This window comes from Halichoeres trimaculatus, unplaced genomic scaffold, assembly GCF_033239565.1.
Source record: "Halichoeres trimaculatus isolate MK-OKI-2021-1 unplaced genomic scaffold, fHalTri1.1 fHalTri1_scaffold_24, whole genome shotgun sequence".
NCBI lineage: Eukaryota > Metazoa > Chordata > Actinopteri > Labriformes > Labridae > Halichoeres > Halichoeres trimaculatus.
In genome coordinates, this window is record NW_027437202.1 from 1,986,900 (window position 1) to 2,009,232 (window position 22,333).

Genomic DNA, 22,333 nt, shown 5'->3' on the forward strand with positions numbered 1-22,333 from the left:
GAAAGAGGAAACACGACTAAATGAGGAAGTTAAAAGAGCCGCTCGCAGAAAAAAAGCTCAGAAGACTGATGAAACTGTCGTGTCACCCCCTCCACCCCCGACACACATGTGATGGCACACACCAACCAAAAAAAACCACAAGCAGCTTCTCATTGTGCAAAAAGGGCATGGCTTACATTTGACCCGTTTCCTCTCTGAGAATTTGATGAGCAGAGGAGCAGGTGAAAATAATCACTCAGCCTCACTCTCAGACATTTGGTTTAATCCTAAACATTTATTCTGCAGCTGAAAGTCGTGATAGTGAACTCTTTTGTGTGATCTGGGTCATTTCTGCAGAAAGAATGTGTCGTATTTCCAAAGAGGGGGGAGCACAGCACGACAAGTGTCTGTAATGTCCAGAATAGTGAGTCTTCTTTCCACTCTGATAAATTCATTTCATAATGTACAACACCATTTGTGTGAGCGGTGAAAACTTCACAGGGCTCAGTTTTTTCTCAAACAGAGGCTTCATCAGCCACTAAAACCCATCAGAGCTACCACAAAGGGCCGCTTGAGCATGAAACCCTACCACAGCACTGCAGATACTGCAAGTCGTGTGACATCCTGTGTAACTGGAAAGCCTGACCTTTTGAGCTTTAGATGATGAAGGAGAAGATATGAAAACATGCTTATGAATGTGCAGTGTTGTCTGAAGGAAAAAAGGTGAAATATTTTATAAATGCAAGTGGTGCATGCAGAAATGTATTGTTCACATAAAAAATGTAGCCTCTATTTTGTGCTCATAATTTGAAAAACTGAAAAAAATATTAAAACATAGATTTTTTTTTTACATGTCACATGATTAAAGGGATTAGTGGTGCATAGTGCACCAAAAACAGGATTTTTTTTAATGTAATATTTAGCTGTTTAAATGAATATGCTCCTCTTAACTTAATATTATTTTGTGTTACAGCCCAGTTTTGCCCTCAGGATTTATTCGTTTTTTAAAAATAATGTCGAAATTGTTCCATTTTTCAGTAAATAATTGATTTTATATGAATATACTGTAAACAGTCACCACTGTAGTTACCCGCATTGTCCACCAGAGGGCGTTAATGTCCCGTCAGTCAAGTGCTGTTTTTGAGTCGCAGGAATATATTAACAAAATGTGTCATTTTGTACATTTTAACAGTTTTCCAGCAGGCTGTAGCGTTAATTTTAATACATTTTAAAAAGCAGCATTAAACGAAAGCGGAATAATCGTAATGAAGCAGACTTATAAGCAGACGTCAGCGATGTATTGTGCTTCCTTTCCTGCTTTTACTTTGAAAAGCGCCCCCTGTCCGCGCTGACGCTGCCTGTAGTCCCACAGTTGTTGCCAGAAGCAAAGGTGAAACCAACATCCGCCTGAGGACGGAGGCAGAGAAAGCAGCCAGTGTGGGACAATACAGAGCTGCTAAAGGAAGGAAACATTTTTTTCACATTTCCTCTTTTTCTTTTTCTATTTTTGACCCACAGCTCTCCATCCAACCAGTGTTTGCGGACTGTGATGATCAAACGAGGCGGGGCTGACTCTCCTGTCCCGCTTTGGACGCACCAGAAGTGCCGCAGACAGTGAGGAGAACAAGCTGCTTCTGCTGCTGCTGTTGTTGTTGTTTCATGATATTACAGACATGAATTCAGCCGAGCAGACGGTCACCTGGCTCATCACGCTGGGAGTACTGGAGTCTCCCAAGAAGAGCATCTCCGATCCGGAGGCTTTTCTCCAGACGTCCCTGCAGGATGGAGCGGTGCTGTGCCGGCTGCTGGAGCGCCTCCGACCCGGGACGGTGGACAGAGTGAGTAGAGGGAGGGGAGGAGGGCTACTTTGAGAGGAAAACAAACCACTGATTTGTTAAAGGCTACTACAAATTTAACCGAATTAGCTTTCTAATATGAATTTGTGCTTGTATACAATAAAATATACATTTTATCTGTTTGAGAAACTGGCTAAAATGAATACAGGTGCCTCTATTTTGGTCTTTGTGAGGGACTAGAATTGGTGTCTGAGGAAGTGATGGAAAGCATGCTCCAAAATCAGCTTCTTTTTTTTTTAATAAATGGTTTATTTGACTGTTAAACAAGAAAGAAGGGTGATTTATATTGGCGAAGAAACACAAATAGCTTAGAGGTAAGTGTTACCACTTTGTTTTTATATTGTTGAGCTACATTCTTGTCTTTGTTTTAATAGCATTTTTTCTCGATTTCAAAAAGGTGTATAGCTTCCAATGCGGAAAATTTCGTTTACATTCTGCTTTAATGTTTTCAGTATATGATGTTATTCTCTATTTCAAGAACTAAACTGAGTATGTTTGATCACATTCCGATGATTATAGTCATATAACTTTAATTTTTTTCTCATTTTTCTTTCTTTATCTCTTTCTTTTATTTTTCACAAGTGTTTACAACTGTTTATATGATACTTAAAGCTTCTGTTAAAAACGTGGTGTTGATTTTGGCACCTATTTGTGGACAAATGGTGTCAGATATACAAAGTTGCAATAGCAGTGTTTACAGTATATCTAAGGAGGATATAAGGGCTTTAATTACTCATGTATTTAAGCAGATACTGTTTAATGTAACACAATAGCGGCATTAAACATTATATTCGAAAAAATGTGATTAAAAACATCAATGTAATGTCTGTCAAAGCTATCTTTTCAAACCCGGTTAATAGCGCGTGAGTTTTATTTTGAAAGTGCAGTCCGGAAGTGCTGCTGATTAGCTTGATTCGTGTAAACAGCGCCTTGGGGTGAGATTGTACTAAAGCGGAAAAAATGTTAAAGTCCTTTGGAGTGAGCGTTTTGAAAATTTTGTGTCGCTTGAAGTAACTGTGTGTTTATTTCTTTTCTATGTAGTTTTTCCAGGAACCAAGGAACGAGAGCGAGTGTCAGAGGAACATCAGCGAGTTCATTAACGGCTGCGCAGCCTTCGGTGTGGAGGTGAGTTTACTAATCAATAACGTGTTTATCATTACACTGAAGCGGAATGAAGCCAGTTAAGGAGGTTATACTCTACATAAAATACGGTATTTATGCTTCAACTCGGCATTTAAAACTCATTTATCCCAGTGTTTCTCACGTCTTAGTGAGCCGTTACTCCCTCAACAGGTGGCTTCCTCTGATTTACCTGCGGTGATTTCTGATCAGTAAACATGGCTGCTGTGTTTCTGTTTATTTTCAGGGAGCACAAAGAGCGTTTAAATTATTCTACATGAGTAAATAACTGTTTTAATTTAGTGAGTTAAATCTATGTTTGTGGCTTAATTACATGTAAACATGGTAATTACAGTCAGGCATGTCCAAAGTCAGCCCCGGGCTCGGTTTGTAAACAGTGTAGTGAATCAGTTGTAAACCATGAACTTCCAGGCTGGGTTGCCAGGTTGTGTTAAGTCCTTGGCAAAGAGCTCTTTCTGTTTTTAGAGCTGGATATCACTAATCTGCTGTTAAATACTCACGTTTTTTTCCTTTTTCAAGTAAGCCTGCAAATCTGGAAACCGTTGAAAGGGGTTTTGAGGGGTTCTAGACCTGGGTCTTATATGTATAAATTTTAAATTATGCAATTGTTGGTGTTACAGTCACAGTTTATCTGCAGCAAGTCTCTGCCGGACCAAACTAATGTTTTTGTCAGTGAAGCCTCCTCTCCTTCAGAAGAGGGTCTCTTGTGACTCAATCAGAGCCTGCTTGTGGCTATAAATGGACTTTGATCAGGCACAAGGATTAATGTGAAATCACTGCAGTAATAATTTTGCCGCCGCTGTAGCAAAACTGTTATACCTGTGAGTCATTAACACCTCCGAAAAGATAAAAATAGGTCCCAGGTTTGGAAAGCAGTCAGAATATCAGTCAAAGTTGACTCATGAGGTCTGCAGCCTTCACTGGTGAAGCTAATCAAGTCTGTTTCATCAGATTTTGATCTGATGTGTGGTGTACAAGCTTGCTGTTGCTATCCGTGGTTAAAATTATACCACAGTAGCTCAGATGCTGTAGAATCTTCCCACTCTGGTGTAGAAATCTTTGTGGGAAGCAGTCGGCTCGTTTGGCTCTAAGATGTTGAAATGCAAAGCTGGAAAAAGTGAAGTCTGTGGGAAATATTTGGCCGTTTGTTTCTTTCAGAGTCAGTTTTATTACCCAGAGTACAGTGGATGGGAGAAAAAGGCAAGTGAGTAGTGTGATACCAAATTACCTCTGACACACACACTCACAGTATTGATCTGTGCTGCAGAAAAAGCCTCTGAATCATTACATTTAGGGGCGGATTACGCAAGACAGGCGGCCACGGCTGCAGACCTTTAAGCAAGGTTTTGTTCTGGACTTGGAAATGATTTTTGGGAATGGCTTGAGAAATCAAACCCTGAGTTTGTTGAAGAAGAAGGAGCGAGGGCAGAAAGTATGAAAAGATGAAGAGGAGGAGAGCTGGGTGATGTGATGCAACACGCCAGGCAGGGAGTGGATTTTCCAATCAGGTTGATGAGAGGCATGTCATCCATGTTGCTGGAAGCTGTGGCCTTCATTTCCAGCCGCCTGGCTGACATCATCGTCATAATTCTTCCAGGCAGGCAGGGAGGCCCGGCCAACACAAGGATTACAGGGTGGATGAAGTCCTCAGACGACTGAAAACATCCTTTTCATCATTAAAAGCATGAATTTGATTGTGATTCAACTAAATTAGGTGACTTTGTAGAGGTCTGAGTCTGACGCTCACACAGGATTAGCAGGATTTAGAGGTTTTCTGCTCGTGTTTGACTGATCACACTGGTTTGTTTTACAGTAAGCATGCTGAGATTATCTTGTAAAGCTGCAGAGGAGAGCATTTTCACACATCAGCCTGCAAGATGAGCATAATACACAGTGCTTACTGTAGTTATTAATATCTCCGCTTGATTCCCAAATGTAGCAGCAGGACTGATCTTTATATCACGTGAAGGCTTTGCAAGATTTGTGCATTTTAAGCAGGTTTGGTTGGATTGCTCCGCTCCTTTAATGATGCTTTTGGAGGGCTGTTATGAGGAGGAACGTGCTGAAATGTCTCTGGACAGCAAATTGGAGGAAGAAGATTTTCCCATAGCATAAGGCTGCAATGCTAATTAGTCGGTGGTTAGCCAGAACAAGCAGACGTTTGGCCTCAGCTTGCAGGATAGAATAGAATAGAATCGGAAATATTTTATTTATTCCCAAGGGGAAATTCAGGAGGAGTCACAGCAGCACTCACGAAAATAAAAGTAAGAAAGTGTATGGAAAGCGCAAAAAGGCCAGGCTCTGTCTCCTAGATCCTGTCTGCTCACAGCAGTCGAAGTTCTTCTAATGTGGTGTTGGTGTCCAGTGTGAGCTCCGTTTGGCAAGTCCATAGATAGCATCATGCTACTCTGCCTTCTGGTATTCCCTCTGTTGCTGGGTTAGCATAGCTAGCTTGTTCATCTTACTGGAGATAGAGCTTACATTCCCAATAGCGATGGATGGAAGGACAGGTCGGTGTCCTCACCTCTATCTCACCTTGTGGGAAACATCTGGCCTAGCACCAGTTAGCATTGACATGCTACGGGCTGTTAACAGCTGATTTCACATGTGAATAATGCAGCCATGGTTACATGTAGGATCTCCAGACAAACACAGGAGCAAAAATAGTAAAAATATCACTGAGGACAAAACCAGTTTGGTGTCCATGACCAACCAACAAGCCATAATGATCCACTCAAAACGGCAAGATGATGAAAAGAGACAGAGAAAACGGACAAAGAAGAGAGAGCTGCCATAACCAACAAGGCGATGAGGCGATCACGTCTTCATTCATCAGCCGCCTTTTATAGCCTTTTATGATTAATGTTGTATAGACGTAGAGGATTTGAACTCAGCAGCAGCTCCTGTAATTGAAATCCACATACAGGATGTGTACCCTGTGTCTCTAATAACCCTGATGAAGTCATTCTTCACTCTAATTAAAATATCTGTCACACAAATCCTCCGCTTTCCTCCAGAGCTGTCTGAGATTTCAGTGTCAGCCACTTTCCCTCCATTAGCGGTGCAGACAATCCTCCAGTGTGTGCTCCTCAGGGTGCGTGTGCAGGTAAGCGCCTAAATGAGCACAAATGGATAGATGAAATTAAATTCCTCCAGCAGCAGCAGGACATAAAAAGGCCTCATACTGTACGTTTTGATGGCCTGACGCCAGCAGAAGAGATGAAAGTGTGTATTAACAGTCAGACCCTCTGAATGCTAATCAGGCTGTGTACATTAATCAGAGCGAGTGGCTTCTTAAAGGAGCGTGCATTAAAGAGCAGCAGAGGTTTTTATGATTTGATTAAAGAGAGACGCTGCTCTGGCAGCTCTCAGCGTCGTTGTCGTCCCCTCGGGGTTTCATTTTGAAATAACTCGCGCTGGGATCAGCGGGTTTGACTTTGCTGCACCTTGACGCCAAATGTAGGAGTCAGGCTGGGAGGTGCACGCCAGATTAGGGGGCTTCAGAGGTTTGTGTTTGTGTGTGTGTGTGTGTGTTTGATGGGGAGATTAGACGTGGGAGCTCAGACTTTGAGTAATCCTGCACCAGACTGCAGTTGGAGGAAGAACCCCTCCCCTGCTGAACTTTGGATTCCTCCGTTTATTGACTAAACATGACGCAAACTGACGCATCTCAGATGTGACAGTTCGTTGTGTTTGGGGTCTAAGAGGTCGCTTTTACTCCTGCGTGAGAAACATCCACGAGTATTTGAGGAACACAGCCGCACCCACACCATAAATTACCAATGAGTTTCCTTCTTTGCTGCTTTTTCTCAAATCTTTCTTCTTTCTCCTGCAGGCTTTTGAGGTCAACGACCTCCTGCAGGGGCTGAACTTCTCAAAGGTGCTGAACTCTCTGGTCGTCCTCAGCAAAGCCACTGAGGGTGAGATGTGCACGGTTTTTTGAGCCACAGCTTTGTTGTGCATGAAATCTTTGTTAGGAAAGCAAAAAGAGTGATTTTGATTTGAGAAATGCTTTTAAGTTTTATTTTTAGATCTTTCACCGATTGCTCAATGTCTGTGCAGAATCAGGTGTTCCTGAAGACAGCGTGTGCGTGCCTCACTCCTCATCATCCAGGATCAAATCATTCGACTCTTTGAACACCCAGACTCGCTCCTCCAAACTGCTGCAGCCGCAGTATCGAAGTCTGGTGAGTCACTCTGATCTGACAAACACAGACTGGGTTTGGATGTTAAAACTAATATGTCTGTGATGAAGCTGGGATATTAATCCTCAGCAGCCCTGCTGCTTCAACACAGATGTCTCTTCTCATAACACAGAGGCGATATTATCCACAGAAAGAGTCAACTCCCCTTTCCTGTGTGTGTCTCAGGACATGTCGGAGGGCAGTGGCTGCGGCCACATCCTGGTCAAGGCGCGCTTCCCCTTCCAGCAGACCAACGAGGACGAGCTCTCCTTCTCCAAGGGCGACATCATCAGCGTGAGCCGGCAGGAGGACGGGGGATGGTGGGAGGGCTCCATCAACGGCAAGTCTGGGTGGTTCCCGAGCAACTATGTCCGAGAGCTGAAAGGAGGAGGTGGGTGGAGCTGAGCAATCAAGGGTTAAAACGCACAGAAAGCATCTCAAATCTTTCACAGGAAAGAAAATCTGTTACTTCACTTTCTGACCTCAATGTGAACACAAGGCTTAAACTCCTGCTGCCTGTAAGAGCTTTATCCTCAAGGCTGTTTGAGTGTGGAGGAGAGGAAGGAAGGAAGGAAGCTCTGCGAGTACACAAAGACAGGAAGTTCCAAAGCAGCTGAAAAAGAAAACAACCTCCTGACTTAAAGCAGAGGCTGGAACAGTGCAGAGAAGAACAGCACGTCTTTAGGATAGAGAGGTAGAGGCTGCACATGCACATGTCCCCAAAACATGCATCGTACTCATGCAACAGCGAGTGTGTGTGTTATGCTGAAAAATAAGTAACCCAGGCAGAAATATGTCACAACATGAGTCATGAAATTAAAGCATTCAGTCACTGGTTGTCCTACATTTGTTGGAATAGCCCCACAGGGAGGGGTTGAACTAAAAAAGGAGACCCTTTATTGAACGGGGGTGACAGCTCTGCCACTACAGGCATCGTCATCCTCATGTGGCTCAGTGGTTAGGAGAAATATACTCATGGGTGTTGTTTTGGATGTGTTAAGTTGCGTCAGATTTCACACGGATTTTAAAAGTGGTGAATTTTTAGAGTAGATTTCTCCTTTTTTTAATTTTTAATTGTCTTTTTGTTTAAATACTGTATCATTATATCACTTATTTGATACATCTTAGATACAATTTTTCCTGTCTATTTTTTTTCTCCTTCCTCTCATTTTTGTCAGTCATAACATAGATTAGATAGAAAACAAGGAAAAAAATTAAATGCAGTGGAATAAAAATAATGTCTTTAAAAAATTATAAATTATATCTTAATTATATCATAATATATATATATATATATATATATATATATATATATATATATATATATATATATATATATATATATACATATATATATATATTTTCTCTGGGTTTTTTTTCTTCTTGTTCTTACATCAATTTAGGAGTCTGTCATGCAGTCATGTGGTTCCTCTAGGATCAAGACCTTCACCTAAATATCCTTTTGGTAAACATCAAAAATACATTTTAAAGAAGGCCCAGGGGAAAAATAATAGATAAATAAACAAGAATAAGTGAAAATAATAATAAAAGTGGTGATATAACAGTAATTATTCAAAAGAAAAAATCAAATAAAATTTTTCTAAAAATGTAAGAATCGTAAATGAGAAAAGTTATATACATATGTATATCCAAAGTAAGATTTTAACAAAAAAATAAAATAGATAACAGTTCCTAAAGCACAAAAACACTGACAATATTGACAATAAAACATAGAATGACATTTTTTTCCGTGTTATAAATTCTTTGCATCACTTCAACCCAGTCTTTGACCTTAGGTATCTCTGTAGTTTGCCATTTTTTTTAAGCTGTTTGTGCCTTATGTGAATTTTTTACAGATAAGACCTTAGAGAAGCAGAAGTCCGGCACTCTGAAGAGTCCGCCCAAAGGTTTTGACACCACCATCATCAGCAAGACGTACTACAATGTGGTAAGAAGTATATAAGTGTGATTTTAGTTTTGATCAGGTCTAATTGTTAGATCACCGCACTGAAATTGAACACTCACACCCTTTTGTGTCTTCCCTGATACAAATCGAGGGCTTAGATCTGAGTAATTGTGCCACATGTGCGTGTGCTTTTTAAAATGTCACAATCAATTACCCGTCATCCACACACCCAATTAGTGATTGTGCAGCTGTGTGTGTGTGTGTGTGTGGGTGCATGTAATCGTAGCACAGCTCCCCCTGCATGTGTCGTCTGTGCCAGGGATGAAATGTAGGTTATCTCTTCCATTCCAGTGGTTTCTGGGGCAGCCTTGCCGCAGGGTGGGTTTCTACTGGTGTGTGTGTGTGAGTGTGTGTGTTTTTAATAATGCAACAAGCTGCCACAGCCCCTTCAGACAGCCCATCTCTAGCACAGATACCTGAGTGTGTCTCGTGCATCAGACACAAACACGACAACAGAGATGCTGCCTGGAGCTGAAGCTGAAACAGGAAAGAAAAAAGCTTTTAATGAGAAAGTGTTCTTTTCTTTTAATGGAGCTTTTCTAAAAGCTTTTAAGTTTGAGCCTTTGAGGATTTTTCTCCTCTTTTGACTGCTTGTGTTTGAGCTTTAAGTTTGGAAAGAAGGATGAATAAAGCATATTTTTGATGGCAACTGCTTGGCTTTATGCTAACTCGTGAATTTTTGATGCAAAATGAATGAATATTAAACATAATTTGAGTGGCTTGGGTTCAGTTTTTGCTGTTTTAAGACCCAAGATCTCCACATTTTAAGCTTTTATCACCGGAAACTGTTTTACTGTTATGGTTTGAGCCATAAATTTGAAACCCTTGTTAAGATCAAACTGTCTTTTCCAGGTCTTGCAGAACATCCTGGAAGCAGAAAGTGAATTCTCCAGGGAGCTGCAGAGTCTGCTGGGTTCATACCTGCGCTCTCTTCACCCCACGGACAGGTGGGGTTGTTTTAACGCTTCTGTTCTCTCTGTGCAGGAAGTCAGATTTACTTGTTGTTTTGTATTTAACATGCTGTCATGTTTGGATTTAGGTGAATGTGGTTGGATTAAGTGTCATGAGATGTTTTGAGTAGAAACTGAACATGTTGAGCTACCGCAGTGTGATTGTTGGAGTGACGCCCAAAAATATAAACTGAAATTAACCATATCATTCCTCCTCCTCCTCCTCTTCCTCCTCCTCCTCCTCCTCTCTGCAGGCTCAGCAGTGTCGACATCACTCACATTCAGGGAAACCTGGAGGAGATCTCGACGTTCCAGCAGATGTTGGTGCAGTCGTTGGAGGAGCACACAAAGTCAGTGCAGCATTAACTGTCACTATTTGAAACTACAAGAGCTCTTTATTTACATGGCACTCTGAGTGATAATGTGCTTAAAATGGGTTTTAAGTCTTTTTAAGAGCACTTTTAAAAGAAAATAGAACAGCCAAGTTATAAAATCAAGAGCGAACCCAAAGATTTTTTAATTAAAATATATTGTAAATAATAAAATTTTAATTCGTTATCGAGAGGCTTTAACAGTTATTGCAGCAACAGTGACATCTGGTGGTCGTCTGAAGTCACTACGCATCAACCAGTTTCTGATTTCCACTGTAACACGTCCACTGTGTGCAGACTTCCAGAGAACCAGCAGAGGATCGGCGGCTTCTTCCTCAACCTGATGCCCCAGATGAAAATCATCTACGCCGCCTACTGCTCCAACCACCCGTGTGCTGTGCATGTGCTCACACAGCACAGGTACCAGCTCTCATGTGCATGAATTAAAATCCAAAAAAAAAAGAAGAAGGCTCAATGTTTGGCTGAGTAAGGTGTGTGTTTGTTGACGTGGGTGTAGTGAGGAGCTCGGGGAGTACATGGAGTTAAAGGGGGCGTCCTCTCCGGGGATCCTGACTCTGACCACGAGTCTGAGCAAACCCTTCACCAGACTGGAGAGATACCCGACGCTGCTCAAAGAACTGGACCGACACATGGAGGTGAGCTTCAGCTTCTATCTGTGTCTGTTTTGATCTGATTTACCCACATTTTCAACATGTTTTTTTTATTTTGTGTGTTTCTTAGGAGCAGCACCCTGACCGAGCTGATCTCCATACTTCAATTGCTGCCTTCAAAAGCTTCGCAGTAAGACAAAACATTCATAAACATACATTTATGTTGCTAAAACTTTTAAAGGATGCTACATTATGAGACTGTTGTTGTCAGGCTCATTGTCAGGAAGTGAGGAAGAAGAAGGATCTGGAGCTGCAGATTTTAACAGAGCCAATCAGAAACTGGGAGGGCGATGACATCAGAACCCTTGGCCCTGTGCTCCACATGTCACAGACAACCATCCATACACAGAACTGTCAGGTACGCAGCAGAGTCTGGAGGGGTGACAAATTTAAAGAGGGGGTACAGGTGATACCCCCTCTTTAAAGTCATTTTAATAGTAAAGAAATGTTAACCATTACGACTGTGTTTCAGGAGTCGAATGAGCGCTACCTCGTCCTCTTCCCTCACACTCTGCTCATGCTCTCAGCCAGTCTGAGGATGAGTGGGTTCATCTATCAGGTGTGTGTACAGAGACAGATCTGGAGGGAGCTTCAGTCTCTTGTTTGGTGGTTTAGAACTGTTGTTTCTGTTTCAGGGCAGGGTCCCTCTGTCTGGGATGCTGATCTCCAGGATAGAGGACGGAGAAAACCTGAAGAATGCTTTTGAAATCTCCGGTCAGCTTTCTCTCATCTTTAAAATAATAACAGCAGATCCCGTCAGGGTGTTTGAAAGCTTTGGAAAACACTGAGTGTTTGTCCTATGTGTGTTTTCCTCCAGGTGGCCAGTGTGACAGGATACAGGTTGCGTGTAACAGTCAGCAGGATCTGCAGGACTGGCTGGATCTTCTGACGAAACACACACACACCTCAGCTGTGCACACACACCCCTATAAGCCTCAGTCTGTCTGTCACACAGTAAGTCAGCAGCACGTCCTGGGTGAAGTTTTCAGCTTCCTCCTTCTTTTCCTCTAACACACTCGTGTGTCGTCCTCCTAGCTGCCCTCTCACCCCGCTACTCCGTCCAGACACTCTGAGTCCCGTGGAGGCAGCACAGGAAGCACCTACCACACCCTGCCTCATCCGTCATTTGGGGCCACACACACCAGCAGCCCAATGTGGGGGCCTCTGGAGCCACCGAGTACCCCCAAACCCTGGAGCCTGAGCTGCCTCCGCCCTGCGCCGCCTCTCCGGCCTTCTGCTGCGCTCTGCCAGAAAGAGGTGCTGCCACAGAAACATGCTTATCAAAATCATGTGCAGGGATATTAGCAAAGAGCTTCCTTCAATGATTCTGCTTCTGTTTGTAGGATATGAGTAAAAGTCCCAAGAACATGAAGAAGCTGCTCCCGAAGAGGAAACCAGAGAGGAAACCCTCAGAGGAGGATTTCACCGTCAGGAAAAGTGAGAACATGACACGACATATGCCTCTTAAGTGAAGCTGCAGCTGCTTAACATTTCTGTGTCTTCGTGTCAGGTACGGCGGCTCTGGAGGAGGACGCTCAGATTCTGAAAGTGATCGAGGCGTACTGCACCAGCGCCAAGACGCGACAAACCCTCAACTCCAGTGAGGACACACACTCCTCCATCCTCTGTGTGAACGCTAACCACTGTTTCTTCTCTGCTGACGTCTAACAACCTGTCTCTCTTCTCTTTTTATGCCTCCTTCAACTCCTTTTTTTCTTCCCTAACCCTTTCCTGTTTCCTCATACATTTTCATTTTTACCTGCAACAAATATATTTTTACCCTCCCCTCCTCCCTGCACCGTTACATTTGGTTTACCCCGACCCCCGTCCACCCACTTTATGGTACAGCCTGGCAGGGGACTGACCTGATGCACAACCACGTGCTAGCAGACTCCAGCCTCACTGTCACTGCTAACCCTGCTAACCCGCTTTGTTCTGACCAATCAGAAGACTCCGATTATGACAGTATCTGGACTGCCACTAGTTACAGGACGGCCTCGTTTTCTCGTAAGATTCTGGTGCCACCGTGTCCATAATAAGAGCTCCCCCTCTTTTTAGTCTGAAGTCAAAGTGACACCCTGTCTTGGTTTTTGTGTGCATGTTTGTGTGGAGGTTTGACTGTTGTTGTCACTGTCCACTCAGGCTCCAGCAGGCAGAACGTCCACATGCTGTTCCCTGAGGAGGAGAAGATCATCGTGGAGGAGACGAAGAGCAACGGACAAACCGTGGTGGAGGAGAGGTGAGGAGGCTGTGATTTGATGAAGGATGTGAAAGATGAGAGAGTCTGAGGATGTTAACGTGTGGTTGTGTGTTCCTGCAGGGGTCTGGTGGACACCGTGTACTGTCTGAAAGATGAAGTCCAGGAGCTCAAACAGGTGAGTGTGGAGTTTTCCTCTTCTGTCATGAAGAAGCAGAAGCAAAAAGTAGACGTGTTGTGAAATCCAGATGATTTGGCCAAGTGTTAAAATTTGAAAATCTTGGTTGTTTTTGTGGAGTAATTTATTGTACTGACTTTAAAGATGCAATAAGAAGGATCTGTTTTGATAGACAACTTTTGACAGGTTATGATGTGCAGAGGTAAAGGATTTATCAGTAAAGTTACATAGCCCTCCGGTTTGAAACGTGACATCAAGCAAAAGTTGTGTTAGCTGGCCATATGTAGCGCTATCGGCAGCCTGGTGCCCCAGTGTATGACATTTTGCAAGTAGTTTAGTAGCTGTTTATATGTAGTGCTGTCGGCAGCCGGTGCTCTGAGACACCTCACTCTTCATTTTATTGATAGACTCTCAAATTTGAACAGACCACTGCAGACTAACTGCTGATTGTGGGTTGGAATGAACAGCTAAGCTCCTGTGTTATAGAGTGATGTAGCCTGAGCAAAATGCTAATTAGCCTTTAGCTTGGGCTGTATCATTCTCCAGTCGAGCTTTCTTCTGCTTTTCTGTCCTTTCTCTGTCTGACAGTTAGGCTCCAGTGTCTACCACCCCTACAAAATTAATCACAGAAATCTTTTTGGCAGAGAAAACACAGATTTGTCTTCTCTCTACTAAACTTTATCAGCCGACGGGGTGTTGTCATAGAGACCTAGACATGCCTTGACGACCTGAACTGGAAGCTCAGAAGTAGCAATTTAAAATTACTTGTAACCAGTAATATTGGTGCTGATAATCTCATTTTAAGTGTGGATTAGGACCAGGTATAGATCACTTTCAAACTCCTCACAGCCCCTTTTAAGATGAAATTAAAAGCATTGGAAAAAGGAGTCATACTGCTCTTCATCTCCTCTGTCCTCTTCATCATCTGCTCATCTTCTCCCCAGGACAACAAGAGGATGAAGCGGACACTAGAGGAGGAGCAGCGGGCGAGGAAGGAGCTGGAGCGGATAATCAGGAGAGTCCTCAAGAGCATGAATGACCCCACCTGGGATGAGACCAACCTCTGAGACCACTACATCCAGACAGGACTTTAAAATGGGCCAAATGACCTCAGAACTGGGGACAAACGCTGCCAATAAATCACTTTGACTTGAAGCCAACTGGACCAAGAGGAGAACCTGCCAGCCAAACAGACCTTAATGCTGTGACGTCCAATCAGCTGGTAGGTACGCTGACATCACTTCCTGCTTCTGCCTTTTTATAGTGCACTGACAAACGAATCTCTTCCTTCTTTACTTTTGTATTTATGTCTCATTCCTCTGCGTGTGTGTGTAATCTGAGTCTAAAAAGAACCAGGAAGTATTTACTGAGCTGCCTGGTGCGTCACAAACATCACTTCACTGATATTTGATTTGTTCCACAGACGTCCTTGTAGAAACATCCTTTAATCCTCTTATTGTCCAGAAAACTCAATTTTGTGCTGCGGGGCATCTTTATGTCCAACTGTGAGCGTGGTCAAAGCTCTGAGATGTACCAGCACTGATAAGTGACCTCATTTTTACTGTATGATGAAAGTTTCTGTTATGTCAAATAACTGCTGCCTAACATTTCTTCAAAGACCTGTGTTTGTTTTTTTTCATTCTTCTTCTTGAAAGGTAAAAGAATATGTAACAGCTAAGTTTTTGAAGAGTAAAGTTAGAAAGAATGCAACACCAAAATTGTAAAGTTCAGAGGTTAAAGTTGAAGTGAGTGTTTGGAGATTATATCTGAAAAAGTTTTGGTCCTAATCTTCTTGTCTGACTGTATGTATTTTAGTTTATAGACCAAATATTTAATAAGTCTGCTCTCTTTAAAGACCAAAATCTAAGCAATGCAACACGTTCAGATGTTTTATTATGATTTTTAAAATGTATTCAGCTCTCTGTAAGATAATTTCTTATTTTTATACCTGTGATTGTTTTTATTCTAAGCAGCCGGTTTTGATTTGTGACTGTTTTTTACTGAGCGCAGTGGATCACACTAAAGATGATTTATACAGAAAACTTTCTTTGCTACTGTTCTTTAAAACTGAGTTATGACACTACTGGAGCTCTTCAACAGTCTGTTTGATGTCTTACTAATGTATTTAACTTAAAGTGACTGATGTGATGTGTTATTAGAAGATTTATCCCTGTGTATCTATTTATTTCACCATCTGTGTGTGAATAAAAAGTGGAGTCAAATGGTTTAGTCTGGTGTCTTCAGTTGATGTCTCTGCAGTCTGAAGGGATGTACTTACATCCCAAAATTGTATTGTAACACACTTTTTTTGTTGCACAATACTGTTCAGTACTGCTTATGAGGGTATGTTCCCATGGTGTGTTCAGCTCTGCTCTTACACAGAGATAGTTGGAAGTCATCAGAAGAAGTTGGAAGACCTACAGGATCACGACAGGATCATTCTTCATTGCTGCAGAAGAGCTTTAAGGAGGTAAAGACACCACTTTAGTGTCATTATAAAGAGTTCATTATTGTTCATTTCTGGGTAATGTCACCTGTTTCTTTATTTCTTGCGGTTAGCCACTTATGTTTGACTGGTGGTGTCATTTAAGCTAAGTTATGTGTCTCATTAAAAGTTGGTGTTGATACATAGAGGCAAGCAAATAAAGCGGTGTAAAAATCTGAAAATTTCAATTAAACATGTTTTGTAATCTTTTTGAAACAGTCTGCCCTTATTAGAAAAAAAAAGATGTACAGAGAAAACAAAGTGTAAAAGTGGTGAAATTATTACATTAGATCCAATTTTAAAGTTGTATAGTCAAAGGGAAAAAATATATATGTTAAAAAGTTAAAAATGTAAAGCATTTGTCTGGAAAATAAAGAATGTTAACTTTTATCACACTAATGCACAAAACCCCTCAAGCTTAAGTTAGTGTTAACCTTTTCATAAAGTGGAGATTTCCCAGTAGTTTTTTTGTTGTTTTTGTTAAAAAAGACACAGTGTTCGGCTTTTTTGAAATAGTATAACTTAATACTTACAGTTTTTCAAACTTAAAGTATTTTTTCTCTATTTTTAATACTTAAACAAGTGTTAAACCGCTCCTCTTACAGTCAGTCATAGAGGTACCTTATTGAGTGAAACAGCGACATTCCAGCTCCAGCGGTCGGTCAGGGGTACTGCATGTAATTACCCAACTGGGGACGCACGTGTGACCCTGTGACGTAGGAGATGCCGGCCGGGAGTTGAGTGTGTGTGTTGTTGTTTTGTTTAAACAAACAGAAGCTGTTTTTTCTGTCTTATGATAAATTCTGATGCTGTTTTTCGCCAAATGAGGACTAAAAGACTTCAACAGACAAAGTAAGAGCGTTATTTTTCTTTAAAATGCTGTTTTCTTACTTTTTCCCTGTTTTCATGCCTGAGCGTCGTGTTGTAAGCTCCCTCATGTTAGCCTGTTTGTGATTTAAAGCTGTCATTTCACTTTTTAATGTTGTAATTCATGTTATTATGGTGTAAGCTGTTTGTTTGAGTGATTGTTGGTCACTGTGTTGCCTGTCAGCTGAGTGTTGACTGTTTACATGTCGTGTTTGTTATGCTAGTTGTGCTAACAACGTGGCTAAGCGGTTGTGTTTATCTGAAGCCGCGTGCCAGTCTGTGAGTGTTTGTTGTATTTAGACATTGTAATCCACATGTTTGGCCCTAGTTAGTGTTTTTGCGTACAGGGAAATGTTTTTAATATTATTCTTTTTCTTATTTTAATCCTCAGAGCCTGCAGGTGAATCATGCAAGTGTCAGATGGGCTTTCATCAAACATGTGCAAGAAGCAGAGCGGACTTCACTCATGTTTCAGTATGCAACAGGTAAATCTGAAAATGTCTACATGTTTTTTTTTGTTGTTGTCTTGATATCCATTGAAGGGTAAATTATAAAATAAGTGTGTGATACTTCAGGATGACACCTTTCCTGTTGCAGCAGACTCACCTGTACCTTCACATCCTCCTCCAACCCTCCATGAAAACACATTTCTTGTGCATGCATCTCGTCCTACAATACATCACTGTCACTCTAATGCTCAGATGTCTGTTATCAACGCCATCAGCATCATCTCGCTGCTGAACTGCCAACAGGTTTTGGCAGGTAAGCAGCCAGGAGCATTATTCTCCAAACAACAGAGCAGAGAAGCGTCTTTGTGGAGTTGTCCGGACTGAATTGACGGGGCCCTTTTTACAGCCTTTTGATACGGCGCCGGCTGCCTGGCACAATGGACGGCTTATAAATTTGCAGATGTCGTCTGGAAAGCTCAAATGTCAACGCTTTTTCACAACAGCACCGGGGCCCCTGCGAGAGGAATAATTGATCGGCTCACCTTTTGTCTCCAGACAAATATTCATGCAGGCGAAGAAAAGAGGAAAGAGCATCTTCTGGAGGAAGTGTGGAGACATGCTGTGTGCATCCGTCCTTTGAAAGTCAACAAAAAGCGCCTGAAACATTAGTTGAAGATGATCAGAGTGTGTGTTGTGTGTTTTTGTGATGATATTGTGAAGCTGCTTGTGTGTAAAGGTTTGATTTTGTGTTGCAGGATAGGAGAGGTGTGGAGGATGAAGCAGGAGTGAGGATGAAGCGGCGTCCTCCAGCTCATGAAGTCATGAAGGTAGGTTGTTTGTTCTCTTTGACATGACACACACAGAGTCACACAGGTGAAAGAAGGCCTCATTTGATGCTCAGGTGTGTGTCTTTGCAGAGAAACTCTCCTCCTCAGATGTAACTTTTTGTGCAGTAGTCGCTCTGATGTGCATGAATATCTTTCATAACCATCATAATGTGACATCTCTGAGAGGTTGATGTGTTGTGTGGTGAATCAGACTCTGAGATGTAGCCTGTTGTGAACCACTCATTACTCCTTTGTAGTTGAAATGAGAGTGAGTCACCAGCTCTTTGTTTTTGGCGCAGCACCAACAGGTGTCTGTGTTTTGTGTCACACTCAGACTCCTCCAGGCTCCGTACAGTACCTTTCAGTCTCTGCGCTGCGTTCAATAGCCGGTGATCATTCAGATTTGACTCGTATTGTTGCGTCGTGCCTCCCTCCGCTCTCCCTCTTTTCTCTCCCTTCAAAGCCTCGCCATTAATTTCCAGCCTCTGCAATTTTCCCCTCCAGCAGCGGAAAGAAAAGAGAAAGAAAATATGACAAAGACGACACAGGACTCCTCTCTTCTTCCGCGCTCGGCTCCAAAAAAGCCCCAGCAATAATTTCCCTCCGTCATTGGTTTACGTTTGACGTTGGTCGTGAAAAGAAAGCAATAAAGAAGCTTTTCAGCAGCGCTGAAAGAGCAGGAGGCGCAGGAATGAATCCCTTTGGGACGCTGCGACCGGAGGGGCCTTTTTATTGTCTTTGCTCTGCTAATCAAACGGAGCTGAAATGAAAATAGGGTTTTCTATGAAAACAGGGGCCTTTGTTGGCTTTGGAAGGCTAGTAATTCATAAACAATAAGCCGGCTCCTTTTGTTTGGGTTATAATATATTCCTGCTGCTCTGAAAAGCTCACACACACACACACTCGCACACACACTCACACACACAGAGTGAAGTCAGGGTAAAAGCCAAAGCGAGGCAGCAGGGAGAGTATAAAAGGAGGCAGAGAGGAAAGCTTTTCATTCACTGTGCTGGCTGAGAGTCAGCAGGATGCTCCACTCCTCATCTCTCCATCCTCCATCCTTCCTTCTGTCCTTCTCCCCTCTCTGCTCTCCATCGTTAAAGTTTCTCCCTCCAACAGTTGCGTTTACTTCCTGGAGAGGGTTTTTTGGTGGATGTCAGTGCTGTGTTTTTCATTCTGTGGATCTAACTTTTGCGGATGCGCAGCACCCTAAGTGGTGTGGAAATGTTAGCCAAAGTCTGGATTAGGATTGATGAGACCTAATGTAAGTTTTGCAATTTGCATGACTGACTTCTTAAATGTGTCTGGTGTGATCAGAAATGTCTTCCTGTTTAATGTGACTCAGTTTAAGGGCCACACTTGGTCTATCGTTCTGGTGTTTTTTCCTTGAGGCAGATTTTCTGCTCAGGTCGTTGGAGAAAGTAAAGAAAGAGTTATTGAAAGCAGTCAGGTTTACCTGGCTGTTCCTAGAAGTTGTACTGTAGTCTGAACTCTGCAGGACCCTGTCAGCACGTGTGTTCATGTTTGGAGCTGTGTGTTTTTGTGTCATGTGATGCTGTGTGTGTGTGTTTGAATGAGTTTTAATGGGGCATTTATTTGTGCACAAACATTTCCTCTGCAGCTTCTGGTTCTTGAAACACAATTGGTTGTTTTTAGTATTTATAGATAGCGTATATTGTATTTAAAGGGTTACTGTGTTTTTCTAATTAAGTGGTGTGTTGTACAGAAAAGAGCAGTTTGTGTTGTATTAAAGGTCCAGTCTGGAGTATTTTCAGGTGAAGTGTGTAGTCTTTAAAGGGTTATTGTGTGTGTAATTGTGCAGTGTAGTAATTATATTAGCAGTTTTTTAGTAATAAACCAGCAGTTTGTCGTAATAAAAGGTGAAGTCTGTTTCAATCTGTTAATTTCTTAATTTTTTTTTGTTGGGGCTTTAATGCCTTTAGTTGGAGAGGAGGGAACTGTGGATAGAGTCGGAAACAGGGTGAAAGTGATGAGCAACATGTAGGAAAGAGTAACTTGTAGCACTTTGCAGCACTAAGGTTTTCCTTCTGTCTAAATTCTTGCTTGTGTTGTATGCCACTTTGGGCAAAAGTGTCTACTAAATTAAACTGTAAAGAGAGACCACAGGTTGGATTTAAATGTGGGCTGCCTGTGTGAGGGAGTGCTTCATAGAGTCATGGTGTGTGACCTACCAGGTTATCACTGGGTTATCTGCCATCCAAAGCTACCATTTGTTAATTGCACATGATTGTAGAAGAAGTAGTGTTTACTGGAATGTTGTGTCAGTTAGCATCCTGCATCCTGGGAGTTTTTAAAGGTACAGTGTTTCGTATGTAAAAGTACTGCATTTTTTATATAAAAATACATTATGCAGTGTTTAAAGGTACAGTGTTACTTATTTAACGGTACAGTGTTACTTTTTAAAGGTAGAGTGGTACATATTTCAAGGTACAGTGTTACTTATGTTAAGGTATAGTGTTAGTTATTTAAAGGTAGAGTGGCAGGTTTTTAAAGGTACAGTGTTACTTATTAAAAGGTACAGTGTTGTGTTTTTAAAGGTAGAGTGGTACATATTTCAAGGTACAGTGTTACTTATTTAAAGGTAGAGTGTTACGTTTTTAAAGGTGCAGTGTGATGTGTTAAAAGGTAAAGTGGTATGTATTTAAAGGAAGAGTGTTACGTATTTAAAGGTACAGTGTTACTTATGTTAAGGTACAGTGTGTTGATTCTAAATTAACAGTTTTAATTATTTACAGGCACAAGGTTAAGTGTACAAAATTACAGGTTCAGAGGGTGAAGGTAAAGGTTTTTTTTTTTTTATTAGAAGTTTCTGTTTTAAGAATTTTTTAGTGTTCAGCACTGTTTTGTAGAAACTCTTTTGTATTTGTCTTTGAATTTTTTGAGGAAATATCCCCCAGGGATTAATAAAATTTCTTTGTTTCTATTTAGAGGTACAGTGTATTGTGCTGTAGTTTGAAGTGTTTAGTATTTCCAGGTATAGTGTGTCACATTTACAGTATAACTGTGGGGTTTTTGTATGTTTTTTTTTATTTGCAGTGTGTAGGTTTGAAAAGCAGTTGCACTTTGTTGAATTAGATGCACAGAGTTGCGTGTGATGTTGCGTAATGTATTTAAAGGTAAAATTTTGTAAGGTTAGTCGTGTGTTACTATACTACTATAGTTGTATTGAAAAGTTAAGTTTTATGGCAAGTATAATTTTGAGGTTTAAGCAAGTAGCAGAAGAGGAAAAAGTGTTTTTTTTTTTAAGATTTATGGTTGATGTTAAAAGCAGACGGACTCAGGATCTGACTTACTGACTTACAGCAGATTTTTTCCTTTTTTTAAATTTAACTTTTATTTAAGGTCATTGAGATTAAAAATGTCTTTTCACAAGTGTCCTGGTCAAGACAGCATCAGTGATCAAAGTTTGAGATGTACATTGAAACAGTCACCGTCATCTCTCTGAAATGTTGGATGTGTTTAATATTTGATGCTAACGTAATTCAGTTCATCATTGTCATTGCTGTGTCTAGAGTGTGGGTGTTCCAGTTTCACGTTATCATCCAACTTTCAGCTACAAAGAACACTCCTGATGAAATCTGTGTGACCACTTGAAGATTTTTGTGATGTAGTAAAGTAGCTGTGTGGAAACTTTAGTGGCTGTAGTCACATTGTAATTTGTACTCGGTGAATGTGGATCAGTTTGTGTAATATAGTGCAGGTGTGTTTCTCCTCACCTTGTAGTGGAATCTGTTCTCCAGGGCAGTAAACATTCATGATGTTTGGAACACATTACACCAATAGATCAGGCTTGGATGTCGTCTTAGAGTGCAGTGTTGAATGTTTTGAATCAGCTCTGATTAAGATGGAACTTGGATGCTGCAATGAGTGATAATAACCACTAGATGGCAGCAGAGGTCAATGAACATGTTGGTGCCACTGAGCTTGTCTTCACTTCTCCTGTAGTTCTGTCAACAGATGAGTCATTAATTAATTAATCAATCCTAATGTGCATTTGTCTGTTTTTTTTTCCTTCAGGACATTTTGTCTTGCTGATTTATTTGCTTTTCTTAGTGATAAACATCATTGAAGTGCTATTAGAGGCTTCGAACATTCTGATATCTGACTTAATTTACTGTGACATTTCGCTGAGATTTGACAAATGCATCTGTAAGATTTGTCTTCCTACAGAAAGCAAGTGTAATGGAATTTT

General features: G+C 41.5%; 1 protein-coding gene and 1 long non-coding RNA gene across 3 annotated transcripts; both read left to right on the forward strand.

Annotated features, from left to right (window-relative positions):
• The first annotated feature begins 1,360 nt into the window (after positions 1–1,360).
• LOC141785764 (rho guanine nucleotide exchange factor 7-like) lies at positions 1,361–15,705 on the forward strand. 2 transcript variants are annotated; one of them, XM_074664232.1, is made up of 22 exons: positions 1,362–1,817; positions 2,877–2,960; positions 6,811–6,895; positions 7,038–7,162; positions 7,346–7,550; positions 9,016–9,107; positions 9,978–10,072; positions 10,330–10,425; positions 10,744–10,866; positions 10,964–11,102; positions 11,188–11,247; positions 11,329–11,475; positions 11,590–11,676; positions 11,753–11,831; positions 11,935–12,071; positions 12,153–12,374; positions 12,461–12,554; positions 12,628–12,717; positions 12,966–13,124; positions 13,260–13,356; positions 13,438–13,492; positions 14,437–15,705. In XM_074664232.1, the coding sequence occupies exons 1-22, from the start codon at positions 1,653–1,655 to the stop codon at positions 14,557–14,559; spliced, it is 2,559 nt and encodes an 852-aa protein (XP_074520333.1). In that variant the 5' UTR covers positions 1,362–1,652; the 3' UTR covers positions 14,560–15,705. The 2 variants fall into 2 exon arrangements, with proteins under 2 accessions (XP_074520334.1, XP_074520333.1); XM_074664233.1 differs by lacking the exon at positions 12,966–13,124 and having other exon boundaries at positions 1,361–1,817.
• A 1,003-nt stretch (positions 15,706–16,708) lies between these two features.
• LOC141786221 (uncharacterized) lies at positions 16,709–18,085 on the forward strand. The gene is made up of 3 exons (XR_012597648.1): positions 16,709–16,829; positions 17,236–17,329; positions 18,049–18,085. It is a non-coding gene; the product is annotated as an uncharacterized LOC141786221 (long non-coding RNA).
• The last annotated feature ends 4,248 nt before the right edge of the window (positions 18,086–22,333 follow it).